This window comes from Sphaeramia orbicularis, chromosome 8, assembly GCF_902148855.1.
Source record: "Sphaeramia orbicularis chromosome 8, fSphaOr1.1, whole genome shotgun sequence".
In the NCBI taxonomy this organism is placed as follows: domain Eukaryota; kingdom Metazoa; phylum Chordata; class Actinopteri; order Kurtiformes; family Apogonidae; genus Sphaeramia; species Sphaeramia orbicularis.
In genome coordinates, this window is record NC_043964.1 from 42,764,646 (window position 1) to 42,784,495 (window position 19,850).

At 39.6% G+C, this 19,850-nt stretch overlaps 1 protein-coding gene across 1 annotated transcript in view; it reads left to right on the plus strand.

Moving 5' to 3' along the window:
• grin2ba (glutamate receptor, ionotropic, N-methyl D-aspartate 2B, genome duplicate a) overlaps window positions 1-19,850 on the plus strand; it is a 177,722-nt gene that overhangs the window by 150,003 nt on the left and 7,869 nt on the right. Inside the window, 6 exon segments of the mRNA XM_030140426.1 lie at window positions 2,481-2,634; window positions 3,332-3,457; window positions 4,967-5,196; window positions 5,282-5,442; window positions 7,639-7,826; window positions 13,809-14,047. Of these exon segments, the coding sequence (XP_029996286.1) occupies window positions 2,481-2,634; window positions 3,332-3,457; window positions 4,967-5,196; window positions 5,282-5,442; window positions 7,639-7,826; window positions 13,809-14,047 (1,098 nt within the window).

Sequence of the window (19,850 nt, forward strand, 5' to 3'; positions counted from 1 at the left end):
ATTTTTGGGGAAATTATCTTCTATAGAGATAAAAATGTGCTAAATCTTACACACTTTGATAAGTTCAATTGTAAAATGTGTAAGAAAAGTGCTATTTGGCTTCATTGTTACTATGCCACATAATCTCGCTAACCAGGAAATCTCATTTTTACCTCCTTCTGAGTAATACAACTGACTATCGGAAACTGGGCTCTGTTTGCTGTCATTTTGTCTATTGTTGCCACAACTTCATGACAAGGTGGGATATTTATACTAGTGAAGTGTTCAGAGCTTTCATAGGAAATAGTATGGAATTCACGTTATTGGTTTTGCATGGTAACTTTGATTGGTTGATTGATATCTTTATTTTGATCACGTAAATGACAATTTAAAGACAGAAATGCAAATAAATGATAATCAAGAGAATGAGAATAAAACAAAACAGTAACTTAAAACTGCAACATTGCAAGCCTCAAAATTTACATGACTGAAAAGGAGTAGGAAGAAGTATTAATCTACGTAATCCTACCCCTTCAAATCTTTTCATGCTTACTGAAAACAACACTGTCCCAAATTTATCAGCAATTTTGAAACATGTACGTTTAGTCACTCATCCATATTACAACACATTCACCAACACATTGCAAAATTAATATCCAAATAACAAACACCTTGTGGAGTCTATTTATCAAACACAATCATACTTTGGACATACAGTGGCGGAAAATTTTTTTTGAACACCTCGTACATTTGTGATACATTGCAGTAATAACCACTGTTAATAATCACTGAACTCTGCCAAGTTCCATTCTCCAAACCCACATGCTTCCTTCTGCATGTGTTCTGTTTTGTTGAAGTCAAAACTGAATGTTTCAGCAAAATAAAGAAACACTTTCAGGGTATGACATGTTGAAATTGTCAAGAAATTAGTTCTTTTTTTTTTTTTCTTGTTAAAAATGAATAAAAAAACATGTGCATTTGTTTGTGTCTGTCTGATGCAGCCACACCACTTGAAACACAAAAAAGATTTTTCCGCAAATATTTCATGATAAAATTGTAGATTATGTAAAATTTTAAGGGTGAAAACATTTATGTACATATAAAATCTTGCATACTGTTTTACCCAACTAAGTAGCATGTTAGCATGGAATTTCAGACACCACCAGTCTTATGAAGTAGAACTGGTCAGTCATAGACAAATATTCCTATGGAATAATACCTACTCTCATTTATTCATAGAATTTGACATTTTGACCCAATACTCTCAACGAGCACTTTTGGCGTAATATTTCTTTAGTAGTGACCAAAATTTGTATTACTTTAATTCTGTATTCAGAGTATACCAGTGTGTATACCAGAAGATTAGGCAGTTATAAAAGAGGGATGGGTAGAAGCTGTCATCTAAAGTTAAACTACATTGTGGTGAATCAGGTTATATTGTTATGTTATGACTGAGTGCATAAAAATGCAGCTGTGTTGAAAAATGAAGGGTTTGTATCATAATGTGTAAAAATAATGTGTTCTTTTTCTTGAAGGGGGAAAATTTTGTAAAGGAGAAGAAATTGCTATTGGAGCCAAGGCATCAGTATTGAACAAAACCTTTGATTATCTTTTTCAAAAAAGCCAGAATTTTTCTCAGAATTCAGTAATGAAAGGGTGCAAAAGTCAACAGATTCCCTACAGAATTTATGTGAGTGAGTGAGTGTACTGTATTGAATCTCAACTTACGATGTGAAATATTACTGCAGGTGGACTATCCAAATAAAGTGTCAGCATTCTTAATGTTTGTGGAGAGAACAGGAGTTGTGTTACAGCAGTCCGGTGTTACCTTTCGCTCAAAACAAACTTGTTGCTGAATTGGATTGTGAAAAATTGATATTTTGACCCCATCGACAATGGATTGTGTCTGTGAGAGCTGAACACCAGTGTAAAAGGATGAGTCTAGACAGAAGTTAGTGTTCTTGAAATATAAGGGCTGCCAGTAAAACCTTATATTTACTCCTGATATATTAGATTGCTAAGAGGCCCCAGCACAGTTAGTTGTTTATCCAAATGAATTATAACACATCCAGTGGAAAATGACCTGCACATAAAAAAGGCCATTTATCAGTAATGTTAAGTTCACAGTGCCCTTTAAAACTAAGAGACTGTTCACTTCTGCCAAACAACATTTTCCCACATTAGTCAAAACACCTTCAAATGAACTAATAGTTGTGAAAATCTATTTTTATGCCTTGTATTGTTTTATGCCGTCTTCATGCCTTAAGCTATTCTTAACTGAGTTAATTCAATTTGGTTTTTGTCTTTGTTGCTACAGAACATAAGATATCCCCCCTCAGGGAAAGTCTTGTGAAGTTTTTGGACAGATTCTCTTCCTTTAAAGTGCTTTTCATTCATTGCCGTGCGGTGCCTCGGTAGATTTTTCTGTTCTGTAGATGAATAATAATAGTTAAAGGTGCATAATTGATCTTCTTTGTCTTTGTTTTCCTCCTCTCGACTAGGTGGTGTTAAAGAATGCCCACATGGCTGTCGGCTCCTTGACCATCAACGAGGAGAGGTCAGAGGTCATCGACTTCTCCGTCCCCTTCATTGAGACGGGCATCAGTGTCATGGTCTCCCGAAGCAACGGCACCGTTTCACCCTCGGCCTTCTTAGGTGAGGAGCGTCCAGCTGTCAAAAGCTGAGAGGATGGTGTCAGAGACAGGTTGAAAGAGGAGCCACGGGGCTCTGATTTGACATTTTTTGGAGCGTTATTACCATGGGACTATCAGAAAACATTAAGGCCACTGCTCAGTCGTGCAGGATACTCATCTTTCCTATGACTTACACTGTTAGTCTTGTCAGGTCACATTATGCTGATCTCTGTCTCTTGACCTTAACTAATTTTAATTGACATGATTTAATAGGCACATCAAGTGACCAGAGCCAGGTTTACTTGCATTTCTTCCAGGAGAAGGTACACTGGGGTGCATGATAATATGGCTAACTGTTTATTTATTCACTTTTTTCGCTCTCTCTGTCTCTTTGCCCTCTTACATTTCCCACTCCTACTCTATTTCTCTGACTCTTCCTTCCTCTTCTCAATCTGGCGCACCACATTTGCATATTTCTCTTGCTCTCTCTCCCTCTCTCGCTTGATTTTCTCTTCCTCTCCGCCGCCCTCGCTCCGCTTCCTCCCTTCTCTCCCTCATCCCTTGTTTCTTCCCCATTTTCTGCCTCTTTGCAACCCTTTTTCCCCCGTCTCCTCTCTCTTCCTTATCTCTCTCCATCCATGCTCCCCTCCCTCCCTCCTCCAATCCCTCGTCTCCCTTCATCTCTCCTCACTCTCTCTCTTCCCTCTCTCGCCCTCCAGAGCCCTTCAGTGCGGATGTGTGGGTGATGATGTTCGTGATGCTGTTGCTGGTGTCAGCAGTGGCTGTGTTTGTATTCGAGTACTTCAGCCCTGTGGGCTACAACCGCTGTCTGGCTGACGGCAAAGGTGAGAGGCCTCAGCTCAATGCACACATGCACATGCGTACACACACACACACACACACACACACACACACATAAAAGCTGACATGGTACCTGTTCTGACAGAGTGGGTGGGGGTATAAATGTAAATGGATGCAGACGTGTTCTCTTCTAGCCGACTAGCCCTCGTACCTGGTTCACCAGATGGGAGGTCAAGCTGAAAGTCTTCTGACTTCATCTTTTGTCCTCAATTATAACTTCATTCATACACGGTACAAATTAGTTAGCACTAGATAGATATACTCAGTCAAACCCCCGAATAAAAAGAATCCTGTGTTTCGTAAGGCTGGGGTGGGCACATCTGTTCACCAAATTTCAGCCAAACTCAAATACAAAAAGAAAAACCATCGAATGTAAAACATAAAATCGATTCATCCCTGCTGGTGGAGGTTTGCAAGTCTGCATCCAAAATATGAAGAGAGCATGGCAGTGGGCGATGTGGTTCTTCAGAGTGTTTGATGAGTAATGCTGCAGCTAGTAATTTGCTCCAAACAAGCAAGTGCAGGTATAGACACTTTGCAAGTTAATGCTTGTGTCCTTAAAAGTACCACCGTGGATTGTACGATATAGAATGTCATTTTCCATGCAAACAAGCTGACTGACAGACACGCACTAACGCACTGCACGCCGCCTCCACACATAGACGAACCATCCTCTCTGACCCAATGACTTCATTCCGCTCTCCTCATCCTCCGCCTCCTCCGCACTGCTCTCTTTTTTCTTATTTACAGGTGTGTCTCGCTGCATAGGTTTCAAAACACCATCCGTGCTGCTTCCTTAGCAGAGGTCGTGTAATTTGCATTCATTTCCATATTTCCCAAAATCACGTGTCAGTTCTGACAGCAAGGGGCTAGTTTTCTGTTAGATCTCTGCAGCCAAAAAGATAAGAAACAAAAAGGAGAAAATCAATGTCTTCCCACAACTCCATCTCTGATGTGTCTATATATAGACAACGCCAATCTTTTTTTCATTCCTCTCATCCTTCATGTTCTGGAGGAGATGTACTCCTCCCTAAAGCACTGTTCCCTTCTGTGTGCCTCCTTGTTTTATCTGCTTGTAGCACTTTGGGAGTTTGGTATCATGAAGAGTGCAGATCGAACTTTGGACTCCAAGGACTTAACGCAATAATGTATCAATGGCAGAACGGTGGATTTGTGAAGTGTCTGTCCGATTCATTTAACCAAGTTTCTTGCAAACTTCACAAAGGAGAGTTTTGGCACGATAACACCAGTTTGTCCATGAACAAAAGGCCCGTCCAACAATCCACACCCACATGCCTGCACACACTCTCTCTTTATCTATCACACACTCACACATACCCACACAAATATTACATCCCAACTGCTAATCACAACATAATGACTGGATTGAACCAGTCTGCTGTCAGCTCATGAAGCAAAATAAGACAGTTCAAACTGACATCTTAATTTAAAAAAAAAACAAAAAACAACTAACTTACCTGTGCTCTTTTCAGAGCCTCATGGTCCATCTTTCACCATTGGTAAGGCCATCTGGCTGCTGTGGGGTCTGGTCTTCAACAACTCTGTGCCTGTGCAGAACCCCAAAGGTACCACCAGTAAGATCATGGTGTCAGTGTGGGCCTTCTTCGCTGTCATCTTCCTGGCCTCTTACACTGCCAACCTGGCCGCTTTCATGATTCAAGAGGAATATGTGGATCAGGTATCTGGTCTGTCAGACAAAAAGGTGAGTGTAAACATTACTGTTTAACACCGTTTTCATTTCTTTTGTGCCTGTAGTGGTTTTACATGCTTTTCTTGTTGTTCTTTAGTTCCAAAGCCCCAATGACTTCTCACCTCCATTCCGGTTCGGCACTGTCCCAAACGGGAGCACAGAGAGAAACATTAGGAACAATTATCCAGAGATGCATTCCTACATGACGAAGTTTCATCAGAGGAACGTCAATGAGGCCCTGCAGAGTCTCAAGTCTGGGTGAGGACCTGCACAGTAAAGAAGAGTTGTAGCTTATCTGTAAACAACTCAAAACTGTAGATCCTCTGGAACATCCCTCATTCATTTGTGGGTTCTGAAACTTCAAGTCTGGCATTTGGCTGTCTCAACCTTGGATTTTGGGAGCTAGAAGTGACCATTATTTAGGAGGAGCGTGGAGCTGCGGAAAATGTGAGGTTTAAGAGTGTCAGTATATTTGATATTTCCAGGACAGCACGTATTTTGTCCTGACAGTTGTGGTTAATAGGTTTAACTAACAAGGCTGTAAAATACTTGTAATAAATCATGCTTACAAACCCTACAAAATCAGCAAGCTAGCGGTATTTCACCGTTGACGTCTGGGGCTCCTGTACTTCTGCCTGCTTTGTCCTAATATGGTCACTTCAAGCTCCAAAAAGCCAACAAGTGACAGCCAAATTGCAAACTACTTTTTTTCAAAAACTATTGGGTGATGTCCCTGATCTAGTAATTATAATCTATAGTAGCTGCCCATAAAAACATGGTATTAGTTCTGAGGAAGGGTACAGGTTGTAGCCGAAACATGTCAAGGTAAAAAATCAACTTTTTTCCATCTGTCTGACAAAAAAGAAAAGAAAATTTTTATAATTTCAGTAGACAGTATGAACCTAATCAGACTATGATATTGGTGTTGTTATTTTATTTAGCCATAATTAGTCATTATTAATCCCTCTGACCACGTCCACTCAGGAAACAGGAAGTATACTTTTCCACCACCTGGTTGTATAAGATTTTTACTACCACTAAATAGCCCAGAGCCTTTGAGTACTGAGTTAACCTGTTCCCTCTGCATCATGAGGGTTAATTCTCATGTCAGTGCCTTTGACCATGAACTAATAATTTATTTATTCAACTTAATACCTTAAAATTGCTGGATATTGTATATATTAAAATATTAGAGATAATTTATTGAGTAAAAAATAATATTGTTCCAAATACCATTCAAGAGTTCTTTAAATTAAGAGAGAGTAACTATAATTTAAGAGGTCTTTAAATTTTTGAATATATGAAAGTGAGGACAAATGTGAAGTCCAGATGTATTTCGGTTGTGAGTGTGAAATTATGGAATGGACTTGATGATGAATTTAAGTTGTTCACGTCTCTGATAAAGTTTAAAACATGTCTTAAGTATAAGATCATTCAGGAATATTAAGTGGAGATGGTAGATGTGTTTTTTTTCTGTTATTGATTCTTTTGTTATAATGACGATGCTCGATGATGTACACATTTCAATTAATGTAAGCAGTGTGTCAGGTGAGAAGGAAAGGCAAAAAATAAGCTTCTGCTTCTGGCCTATTCTTTTTTTTTTTTTTGTGTTTATTGTGGTTGTTGTACAGTGTGTGGGGATTACTGTACAAACCAAAAATACACCATTCATTCATTCATTCATTCATACTGATGAAGACCTGAAGTTGGGCCTTGAGCGTGTTCAAAGGCAGCTCACAGCTCCTAATGTGTGTGCTATGTGCTAATGCTAATTGTTAATGCTAAGTACTGTGTGTGTGTGTGTGTGTGTGTGTGTGTGTATTTGTATTAGGATGGGTTTCCCATTACAGATAGTTAACCAAGTTAACCATTGATCTTTTTATTGTAGCTAAGAAAGTCCATTAGAACCAGGATGTTTTGTGCTTAGCATTTAGCAGCATTACACTGGATGTTTCACGCTGCAGTTGTTGCCCTGTGGTTAACCCAAATGTTAACATTAACGAATATAAATGTACATAACCCACTTAGAATTTACAGTCCACATTGATTGTATCGTACCTTTAGCGTGTAAAACTCTTTTGCTTCAGCAGTTTCATCCTGAATACCACTCACTATGGTCATGAAAAGTGTGTGTTTATTGTTATCAGGAGACAAGTGTAAAAAGTAGTCCATGCTTAGATGCCTTTCTTTTGTCTCCACGTAAACATATTGTAACTGAATAATACTTCCACTCCCCCACTTCAGCTTTCATCAACTGCTTCTTTTCACCATTCTGCGTGCCAGCTCCAGCCTTTGGCAAACCGAATGGAAGTCTATTACATTTATCAGCAGCTTAGTGCTATTTAGCAGGTTAATTGGAATGTTGTAGCTGTGATGTCTGGCTCCTAAATGCTAATTAATTGTAACCTATATTTCTCTCTCTCTCCTTCTCCCTCTTTCTTTCTTTTTCATTAGCAAACTAGATGCTTTCATTTATGATGCGGCCGTGCTCAACTACATGGCTGGCAGGGATGAGGGCTGCAAGCTGGTGACCATTGGCAGCGGCTACATCTTCGCCACCACAGGGTACGGCATCGCCATCCAGAAGGAGTCGCTCTGGAAGAGACACGTAGACCTGGCCATCCTGCAGCTCTTTGGAGACGGTGAGGCAGCATGCTGCTTCCTCCCTGTTTTATTCATAGACACAGCGTAATTGAATGCACTCAGCAAATAGAGACTCTATCATGCATACCGCTGCGTTGATGGGATGAATTGCATTTCTAATTACTAAAGAATGCACCAGAATGCATATATTAAAACGTATTTCAAGTTTAGTTGAACTTGAAGGCTAATTGAAGGCCACAGAAATATCAGTAGTGATTCTCCATTCCACTAGATCACGTGCACACACAGTTTTTTTTTTCCTTCTTTGTTAAAACAAGCTTGGCTAACCATCTGACTGTTTCTTGTTTCATTGACTTTATTTTCAGTGATCCTGCAGCGTTCCAAGATTCTAGGTCTCAGATCCATCTTGTGAAACTCAGAGATAAAGTGATAAACCAAATTTATCTTTAAAAATCTAATTTGAAACTCTCAGTTTACCACCCCACACGCGGTGAACAAATTTGGCCTCAGGCTTTGCTGTAGGGACAAATAACAGTAGCCAGGTTTGTTTCTTTTGTCTATTAATGTGATGTTCAATATGTGAAGGAATGTCTTGCCTAAAGTCTCCCTCACCCTTCGTTTTCCATTAAAAGGAGAGAACAATCAGTTTTCCTTATGAATCTGTGTGCCTGGATTTCAGTGAAATCTACAGTAATTCTCCTCTCATATGCATTAAGTCCAGACAGACAAGGTAAGACAGTGCTTCAAGGAATATAAGATGAAATTTAGCTTCACTGTGGGGCCTTATGCTTTATGATCATGCTCGCCTTTTATGGGAGAATGTCCAAGCTCTTCGGGGCTTGTTCTTTTGAAACACACTTCATTCCTGTCAGCTCAAGCTGGAACATTAATGAGTCTCAGAACAAGGACAGAATGAAATGAAATGTGTTCGACTCCAAACGTCTACTCCAAACCTGTACAGTATATGGTTCCTGAAAAATTCTTAGTCATAAACAAATCAAAATGTCACAGTCGACGGTCAGTTTATCGACTTTAACAGACTAATTTCACAATGTCCTGTTTTGATATACAGCTCAATTCAGAATGGGAGAGTGTAATGGAAGTTTTGTGTATGTGTTCACGCTTGTGTGTGAAGGTTTGTGTCTTGTTGCGAGTGTATTTGGGCATGGTCCAGTGTGTTGTGAGCATCCTGAACCAAGGGCCCTCCGGGGCCCACTATAGTGCGTCCCAGTTAGGGGTGCCAGCATAGCTCCTGGTGTATTTTGACACTGTGTGTGCATGAGTGTGCGGGTTTGTGTGTGTGAATATGGGTCAGGCCTCTGAGAGTGCTTATGTGTGTAAGCGAGAGGTGTGTGTGTGTGTGTGTGTGTGTGTGTGCGTGTGTGCGTGTGTGTGTGAGAGAGAGAGAGAGAGAGAGAGAGACATAAAAAGAGAGCATGTAGAGATTCTGACTATTTATGACAAAGTTATTTTTATCAACCTACATACAATTCAGTGCTCACTGTGTATTGTTTCTTATTGATTAAAAGTTGCAAATAATCAGTGTGACATATCTGCATGAGACCACTGTGTGTGTCCATATGTGCTGTTGTATGAGCCTGTTTTTTTGCATGTGTGTTTCAATATGGGTCGGCATTAACATCCCCCGTGCTCCTGCAGAAACACTCATACAGGCACCGAACGGGCCCCGTCTCACCCCTCTCAGGATTTCAATGTCACTTTGCCACGCCTTGCCATCCACTCCCCTCCTGGTGGCCTAGAAAGCGATCAGAGTCACGTGGGGAGCCCAGTGGCCTGGTACGACGGCTGGAAGGGAGTCTGGATAGTTTAGTGCAAAAAAAAAAAAAGAAAAGAAACTGCAAAGATGTACTGTTGGGTAAAAAGTTTTGATCTTTTGCTCTTGAAAGTAATGAAAGACCTGTTGCATCATTTCAGACAAAATAGTCTCTTCTCAGGTCTCTTTTAATATATTTGTGATAATAAGTGTTTTTATTAAGGGTATTTTGATGTGTCACAGGAGGAATGCGCCAGAGTAAATAATAAAATGAACGAAGGCCAACTTCCATTAAGCTGCTTCTCTTTCTGTCTCTTGGCATTGTGAACGCTGGTTTACTGCCACACTCTCATGACTTAAAGGGATATTTGAGTTTATTTATCCATCGTTAAAACACTATTAGATACTCCTGTTCTGTGCTCTGCACTAAAACCATCTACTGGTGCAGTTTGTTTGTGATCGTGTTGCTTCTGAACATGGATTGCAGAAAACCTATGAGCGTAATAGATTACCTGGGCACTTCAAAGTGTCTCTAGGTGTGAATGTAAGAGTGAAAGCTTGTCAGTCACTATATGTCAGCCCTGCAATGAACTAATGATCTGTCAAGGGTGCTCACGTCTTTGCCCAGTGTCTGCGGGGATTGACTCCAGACCCTGCATAGAACTACACAGTTTCAGAAAATTAATGAAAACAAATAACTAAATGGACACAAATCAACTTTTTTGTGTCACGTGTAGTTGAGTGTGTTTACATGCACCAAACATTGCAGATTTCACCCTTATTCCCTACTAATGTTATTGTAGTTTTGCATCGTTAATCAAGTTTACTTTTTTCAATTTTTTTGTGCTCAATTTAATTTCAGGTCATATGCATTTTTATTTTAACAAATTGAATCAATGAAAGAAAGTAAAATCATACCATCCTCAAAAAAAGAACAACAAAAAAACTATAAAGATACTTCTCTATATTTTGGATTCTTCAAAGACTTTATTTTACACACATAGTTTTAACTCCTAATTTTCTTTTTTCTTTACAATAGTATCCTTAATCCCAGCTATGTTGTTGATTTGGCTAATGAAGGGAATATTCCACTAATATTTCCATGCATCTGTGCATAGCTGTGCAGACTTCACTTGCCTTCCTGAAAAACTCATTGAAGTCGTGTTGTGTGCACATCCAAAAACCTGTTGCTATTCAATTTGATGATAGCGCATAAAAGTTGGTGTATTCATCCTTTTTTCTTTTTCTTCTGGACATACATCTCTGCCCAGCCTGGAAATCATTCATCTAGTTCAGGGGCCGCATACAGACCAACATGTGCCCATCCGAAGTGGGCCAGACCAGTAAAATAAAAACATAATAATATATAAATAATGTCAACTCCAAGCCTTTCTCTGTTTTAGAGTGGAAAAAAAAGTACAATTATATTATGAAATTGTTTACATCTACAAATTACCCTTAAAAATTTGAATAACATGAACATCTGTGAAGAAATTGAAATTTATTAAAAAAAAAAAAAAAAAAAAGTTAAATAAATAAGTGCAATTTTAACAATATTATGCCTCCACTTCTCATCTACAGATGTGCATTGCAACTTACAGATCACAGTGGATCTACAAATGCATAAAACATATAGAAACAGGCAGAATATTGCACTTCATTGTTGTACATATTTGTTCAGATTATACACGTTTTTTGTGAAAGGATTGTTTGTAACTTTAAACATTTTCATGCAATGTTACTTTTTTTTTTTTTGTACATTAAACGAAGAGAAGAGAGAATTTGCAGCTGTCATTACTTATAGGTTTTTATCATAGTATTTTACTGGTCTGACTGGTCGGATTGAATTGGGCTGAAAGTGGAACCTGAGCTAAAATGGTTGCTCAGGGGCCAGATTGGACCCTTTGGTGGGCCGGTTTTGGCCCACAGGCCATATGTTTGACACATGTAGTCTAGTTGGTTTGTGTACGTGTTGACAAAGAGGACACATTTACACAAGCTGCATTCAGAAAAAGACTTAATTTGCCACCTAACTGACCTATATCAAATTCAGTAAATATAATCCTGTCCTGTTCAGAATGCCGGTGCAATAATAGTGTTGGTGTAAACATAGTCAGTGCGTGAAGCCTCGGTGTGAGTTTGTATTCTGCGGAGCCTCTTGTTGGTGCTCAGAGGCCAGTTAAAGCTTCGTTGCAGGAGTGGCGCTGACGTGCAGCGACAGCGGCTGAATGTATGATTAATTAACCGGCGCCTGTCCTGCCACAGTCGGCTTTGATAGAGAACAGCTCGTGATGAAACAGAAGGTGACCCACAAAGAGACCAGAAGCTCAGGGACCAGCATCAGCCACATGGAACGGCACACAAACAACACACACCACTCACATTCACATTCACACACACACACACACACACACACACAAACACAAACACAAACATACTGTAGATGCAGTGGATAATAACACCTACGTCACGTGGTTATTAGCACAAATGCTGCAAATAGGAGCGATGTAATTAACATTTGACCAGTCGTGAGTGTCAGTTGCTCTTTTCGTGTTTTGCTTCTTTACTGTAAATATCAGTCGTATTTTCCTTCTAACCACCCTGACGCCTCTCTTCTTCTGTTGCATCATACTCTGCATCCCTTGTGTCCTCCAAAACCCATCCTTTTTATTACATCATATCCCTCCTCTCTCCTTTATATTGTACATCCCCTTCCACTTTTTAACACCGTTTACTTTATTTCAATTCCCTTTTGAAATATTAAAACGCTTCTTTGCATGTCATCATTGTGCTCATCTGTCCATCCTTCCTTCCTTTCCTCTCATCAGAATCAGAATACTTTATTAATCCCAGGGGGAATTTATTGGGTGTTACAGTTCCACCCTTCAAATATGATAAAAAAGTAGCAGGAAAGAAATTATCAATCCAGCAGAAAAATAAATAAATAAATAAATCGTACTATATAATGCACGTTCTGTGTCTGATCGATCAATGTTGCAGCACAGGAGGGCGTTTGTACGGATTTTCCTCAGCCTTCACAGGCCTGATCGCTGCCAAACTCGCCAAATGAATAGAAACATTGCCTGACTATCTACTAGGCACAATTTTATGTCCGTATTCAAATGTTGTGAGGTATGCTGGGCGATTATAGCCTCTCTCTACTTTAGATTCTTCATCCCTGCCGCCATACTCCATTTTCAGAAGTGGTTATGATGCCGTTCATGAAATTTCTACTGCTAGCAGACGATGCTACAATGTGAAGGCTGCAGTTCACTACCGCTGTATGAATTTAATCATGCTTGACAGGCCAAAGACATACATGCTCTTCCCTTCATGCCTCACATGTTGGCTCAAATTATTACCTGCACAATGCATGATTAAATGGTAGTTTACAAATGAATAGTGGTGGCAGACAAGTTCTACTTATCATGCTATCATACAATGGCACCACGGGTACAATGCCGCTAGTGTGTGTGAGTGTGTGTATATATATATATATATGTGTGTATATATATATATATATATATATATATATATATATATATATATATACATATATATATATATATATATATATATATACACACACACACACACACATACACATACACATACACACATACATATTATATTAAGACAGTGTTGCAGTGGTTAGCACTCGTGCCTCACAGCAAGAAGATCCTGGGTTCCTTTCCAACACCAGTCAATGGGGGTGGGACCTTTCTGTGTGGAGTTTGCATGTTCTCCCCATGTCTGCGTGAATTCTCTCCTGGTACCCCGGCTCCCTGATAGGTTAATTGGTTAATCTAAATTGCCCATAGGTGTGAATATGAGAGTGACTGTTCATCTCTATGTGTCAGCCCTGCGATGACCTGGCATTATGTCCAGGGTGTACTGCGCCTTCGCCCATAAGTAGCTGGGATAGGCTCCAAGCGACCCCGTGACCCTAATGAGGATAAAGCGGGTTCAGAAATGAATGAATGTATTAAGACACAAAATTAGAACAGCAATTTGTACAATATGTACTAGACAATATATAATCAATATGATAATTAAAGAAATATACATAATAAGTGTGAAACGCAATTACAACTAAGTACTAAAACACAGACACAGGGGAAAAAAGTTTAAAAGTATGGGAAAAGGCAGGAGCAACTGATACAGGCTGTATGCCGGTTCATGCTCAGTCTCTTATGCCTTCAGTTCTCTCATTCCTACTTTTGTATCTTTTGCTTCTTTGATTCAGGTGAGATGGAGGAGCTGGAGTCCCTGTGGCTGACCGGAATCTGTCACCACGAGAAGAACGAAGTCATGTCCAGTCAGCTGGACGTGGACAACATGGCCGGTGTCTTTTACATGCTCGGCGCCGCCATGGCTCTGTCCCTCATCACCTTCATCTGCGAGCACTGGTTCTACTGGCAGCTGCGCTTCTGCTTTATGGGCGTTTGCTCCGGCCGGCCCGGCTTCGTTTTCAGCATCAGCAGGGTGAGGAAAGGGTGGGAAGAGGGAGGAGGAAAGCGTCAGTGTTCATTAACGCATCAATCAGTTTGGTGCAGTGCTATAAACACACAGAGCAGCTGGCCACTGATTGTAGTTTTACAAATGTTATGATGGACAGTACCAGAAACATTTGTTTAAGACAGAACCAGGACAGTAAGGGAAATAACAAAACCCAACAGAAGCATGGTCGTAACATATTTTACTGCATTAATTTGGGAACAGCTGAACCAAATAAAAACACTTCTTAATCCTCACCTCTCACGCATATACCAAACAAACAACTTTATTAATGTAGTGCTTTTTCAACCCAGTCAAACCAGAATTAATTGCCCACAACATGGTCAAAAAAAGTACCCACCTGGATTCAACAAAGTAAATAGTTCCAATCCTTCCATTGGATAATTACTACAGTGATTAATATGTTTCAGCTGCAAGTAGTAGCTTTTCATTTCTTACGCAACCGTGCCAACATCCCATGGTCACAGAAAAGCTGGAACTCAGAAGGGTAAACTTATTGGCTTGAGCAAAGCAAAGCTACGGAGATGAATGGAACTACTGAAGTTAGGAGAAAAACTACTCAACACATAATTAAAACCCAGAGGGTTAGCGGTGAATCATCATCTACCAAGAAGAAATGTGATCAAATAAACCTGAATATACCAAATGACCAAGCCTGAGCATCAGTGACACAGACATATTCCAAGATAACAACACAGGATTCATCAGGAGTGTTTCAAGAGCATTAAACGTTATTTTCACTCATGATTTGGCCACAACAGAGTCCAGACCTGAACCCCATGGAGAATCTTTGGGATGTAATAACTATTTACACAGTAGGAACTCTCCCATCATCAATATAAGATCTTAGCAACTATGGACAAAATAAATGTTGTGACAAGGCATAATCTTATCAAAACAATGACCCAAAAAATAATAATCAAAGCTAAAAGCAGTCTAACAAATGCTGAATTATCTTTTTTTTTGGACCATTTATACAGTTAAAAAATGAAATATGTAACATAAAATAAGCAAATGTATTTGTTAAGTTGAAATATTCAGTTTTTTACTTTAAAACTGGTATGTAAGTCTTTGAGTCATAATTCATTCTATACTTTTGGAGAAAAATCTGTAAAAGCAGTTAGAAAAAGAGGTTTTACAGCTGACCAAACCTTTAAAATTTACATTTGTAAGGTTTTAAAAATGTTTAAATTACAATAAAAAAAAGTGTAATCCTCATTTTATGGTAAAGAGAACCCTAAAATTAAACTTTGATGTTCATCGTCATCACTTTTTAATTCGTCAGTTTTGAAAGAAAATATATAAAACAGGTTCAGGCATTTAATTGCTGATACAGGTTGACATTAGTGGATGAGTGTTTTTGTCTGCTGCCAATGTCCAAGAAGGTTACATTTGTTGAGGTAAAGTCACCCTCACTAGTTGTTATTCACCCCTATGAAATCAGCTTGATTCAATGTCCCTTAATTGGAAGTGCTTTATTATTTACAGCTCAGGTTAGAGATCCCTGAATTGTACCTGAGTGTGTGTCCGTCCTGAAGTGACAGAACCACATTCTCAACTCCCAAAGTGCTCATGGGTGCAGGAGCTCTCTGCTTTTGTTGTGGCACTTAGGCCTACAGGGTAAATATTTACAAAATGTTGAGCCGAAATCAATATTTCTCTCAACAAAAATCAGCCAAAGAACCAGAGAGGGTAGATTACTGGATCCCGGGAGACCAAAGTCACCCCGAGGTATTTGATTTGCATTCCAATTGTTTTGACATGGCTCCGGTGTAATTCACTGTGTGCCTCTGAAGGTGAACCGCTGCAGGCTAAACCACGTGGCTAATTTACAGCATAGAGCCACACACTGCTGCTCTCTCCCTCCATTTGATATGCTGCTGTGGTGCTGGGACTGCTAGTGCCAGGAAAGTGAGGCTACAGGAAAAAAAAAAAAAAAAAAACACAAAAAACAACACAACATTTTCCCCCCTCTGCTCTAATATTACGCTTCACTGCTCAACTTTGATTATTTTGTATGGTGTTAATTTTACATCGTTGCTGTCGCCTTGTTTATGTTTGTGTGTGTGTGTTTGCATCTGTTGGTGTAAAATATCAGTTGCTAAAATGTCAGTTGACTTCTCATTTCCAAAGACAGGCTGGTTGGTGTTGTTTTTGATTATTACATCATTATAATTCATATGGGAATTGGATCTGAGAGCAGTTACACTTTGTGTAAAATTCGATGATTGCTCTCATTTGCAGAAATTACCCCCGTCTTTGCTACTATGTGACAGCAGAAATGAACAGTATGTGTACACCAGTGCAGCCAGATGATTCAGTATGTTAAAATATTCAGGGGAAACATTCATTGAAAGGGTAATTTGCATATGTAGCAAAGAGCTGGACATCGCAGAACAACAACAGCAAAAATGATACTTTATCACACAATCCCTGGCCACAGCATTGCATTGTCTCCTTCCCATTTACTCGAGTGTTTTCTCCCCAGCCTCAACCATTTCTGCCTTTTTTTTCTCCTTTCTTGCTCTGCCACTCAGATTGATTCCGCTTTTTTAATTTCACAGCATAATCCAATAAACTTTATTGTTATTGCCGCAATTAACATTTAAGCTCGGCAGTGTAAAAAATGAGACATCTGTCACGGTCGGCGTGAGTCACGTGGCGTTGGTCACGGTTTCATGGTCGGTTAACGCTCCCTCCCTCCGAGGACCCCGTAGCTTTGCGAGCAAGCCTCCCCTGGCTACCGACTCCTTCAGGTCCCACCTGCAACACTGAAACAAATTAATTATATCGATTTAAAAAGCCTCTAATGACTTTAAACAGTAAATGTATTAGAGCTTTAATCACTTCTCTATTCGCGGTACTCGCATCACATCATGCCTCAGCTCATTTGCATTTAGCGCCATATACTTACACCACACACAGGCACTATTAAATTATGAGATGTGACACGTACGGTACAGGAGGCCCTCTATAATATGCCATCGTACATAAGGGGGCAGCTAGTTATTTGTTGATTTTCTGCCTCTCCTTTCCAGTGTAATCGCTTATAGATTTTGCCATGTTCCCGTGGTGAATTGAAAATTCTTAGGAACCCTTAGGCCACACTTATTGCTATTCACACATCCTGCCCAAATAATCAGTTACTGTAGCACTGGGCCGGCAGCAATCTGCCAACTGTTACATTATGTGGGCATGTGGAGTAGACAAAATCTGCTGTTGAATACAAAGCAGCAATCACTTTGTCAAACGTCCAAGGTTTGATGCACTACATTATGAACTTCGCGATCGTGGTTGTTGCTGCTAATTTACTGGTCCATCAGAAAGGGCTTAAAACGAAAGGTCAAAGCCCTAAGACTTGAGGAGGACACTTTCTGAAAAAAATTCAACCGAAGATCAGATGATGTCGCAGATGTTGTGGGAGGGAAGATGTGACAGATTCAGCAGCAGGTGGGGTGGAATCGGTACGACAAAAAACAAGAAAACAAAAGGGATGAAGGGATGATAAATTATATAAACAGGCAGATGGAAAAAAGAAACACAGATGAGACAGAGACGAATCAAACACTAAAGGGGAAAAAAAACATAAAACATGCAGGTAGGAGTGTATATTTGTCCTTATCTTCAAGGTTTCCATATTTCGAGAATACTCTTGAGTCATTTCTGTATTTGTGTTAACCTCTCTTAGTCAAGCTTTACATACTTGGCTGTTAACAGACTGTGAAATTAACAGAAGTGATGACGTTATCTATGAAAGTGGAGTGAGGGATGAAGGCCTGTTTGCTGCAATGCAGACCTTGCCCATACTGCTAATTAACAACCAGAAACAAGCGTCTAGGAGAAGGAGGTGTGAGGTCAACGAGTCATATTGGGGAATATTGAAGGAGGAGGTGGTGGAAAGGAGTCGTAACTTAGCAGCCGAGAAGGTGGAGAATGACGTGAACCCTGACCTCTCGACATAGTCCTGACCTGCTGCAGTGTGGAGCAAGACAGAGGTCAGCTGGTCTCTGATTGTTAAAGATGACCACAGCGTCCCTTTACTTCCATAGCCATCTATACGGACGTCTAGAAAAACTGAGTAAAATCATTGTTTGGAATTGATCTGATCCTTCACCGTCCCCATCTGTCATGCCTGGTTTGCTTTCCTTTGTACATCCATTTTTATCTGAATATTGTATCGTACATCACTGAATGCAAATGGGGCAGTTTATCTTTCTGTCACTTTAACGTTCAGCCAGCGTCTCCTTGGCTTGGCCTTTCTCTTCAGCGAGGGATTGTGTCATGGCCAGTGGCCGCTGAGAGTCTAGTGGAAACTGAGGTATTTAATAACTGCCGGAGGATATTGTTCAGCTGAATTCTAATCACATTGATTAAAGATATTGACCAGCAGGACCCAGGGGTTTTTACAACCCCTTTGCCTTTATCAATCATTTACCGAGTGGCTACACTGTCCTCTTTAAATCCTCATCCTGTTTGGTCTGCTGCACTCTCCCCAGTTCTCTCACACTAGTACACCACTTGTTTTTACCTGCTGAATCCTCTTTACTATTGATTTGGCATGGTATTGATGGTCTTAGCAGAGAGAGCTGTGTTGCCTTTACCTCATCTAGGGTCTAAAAATATTTGCCCAGGGTGTAGTATAAATGTATATCCCATTCTTAATAAAACAACCAACTTCTTGTTAATATTAAGATTATGGTAATCCATTGTCAAACATGTAGTAAAAAAAATGTAGTGAGCTAACCATTGGCAACCTGAGGAAATCATGTTACTGTTTAGAGTAACCTACATGACACAACTTGTTAACTAGCAAGCACAGAAGTTAGAATAGTTATCAAAATGTAATAAACATTATCAGGTGTCTTATGTAGCAAGCTAAAAGTAAGAGTATAGGGTTAAATGTATTCGTTGTTCAGTGTCAGTTAACCTAAGTGAAAGCTAATAATAGTGAGTAAAATGTAAGTAAACAGCTAAAATTGTAAGATAAGTAATAGCTGATTGTATAAAAAATATTCTAACAATGGACACTATGTAATTATTAGTGTTGGAAATATTAACTACATGTGAGTACATATGTACTTGAGCTGGTCTGACTGCTTTGTTTGTACACTAGAGTGAAAAAGACTGAGAAAACTATTTACACTAAAAGTCCCCATGAAACAGCTAGTGAGGTGTTATTTGCTTTGTATATTTATGTGCTTCCTTTGAAAACAAATCTATGGAGGCTAACACCACTCCTTAAATGACCATTTTGTTCTGATTTTTTTTAACACGGGGTTAACTGTCCAGTGATGACCATGATTAGATGATTAGAACTGAATTCCAGATGCAAAATGCAAACCATGCCCATGCCATGTGGAGTAGTTTTCACCTATGCAACCAATGGGTAATAATGTCACAGAATTTATGATCTACTTATCTGGTGCTCAATACAAACTGAAAACAAAGAGTCATATCTAACCTGTTTACAGTTGTAGGCACGCTGTAATCAGTTTTACAGATGTGTCAGATCTGAATAGCTGCACTTTCCTGTTCCATGGTGACAACCCGTAACTGGTAGTTAGCATGTAGGTTCTCTGCAGGGGTTAAGAAAGTTTGGATGTAAAATTAATGTAGATGTTCAAGTGCAGGTTGAGTCATCAAAGGTTTTGATTGTTTTCCAGGAGATGTCAAACTCTAATGTATCACTTATAAATTTGATTTCAGAGGGACTTCATAATCACTTGCTGATACTTTACTTTGTAACAGCATGCATTTTAACACGCGGTCT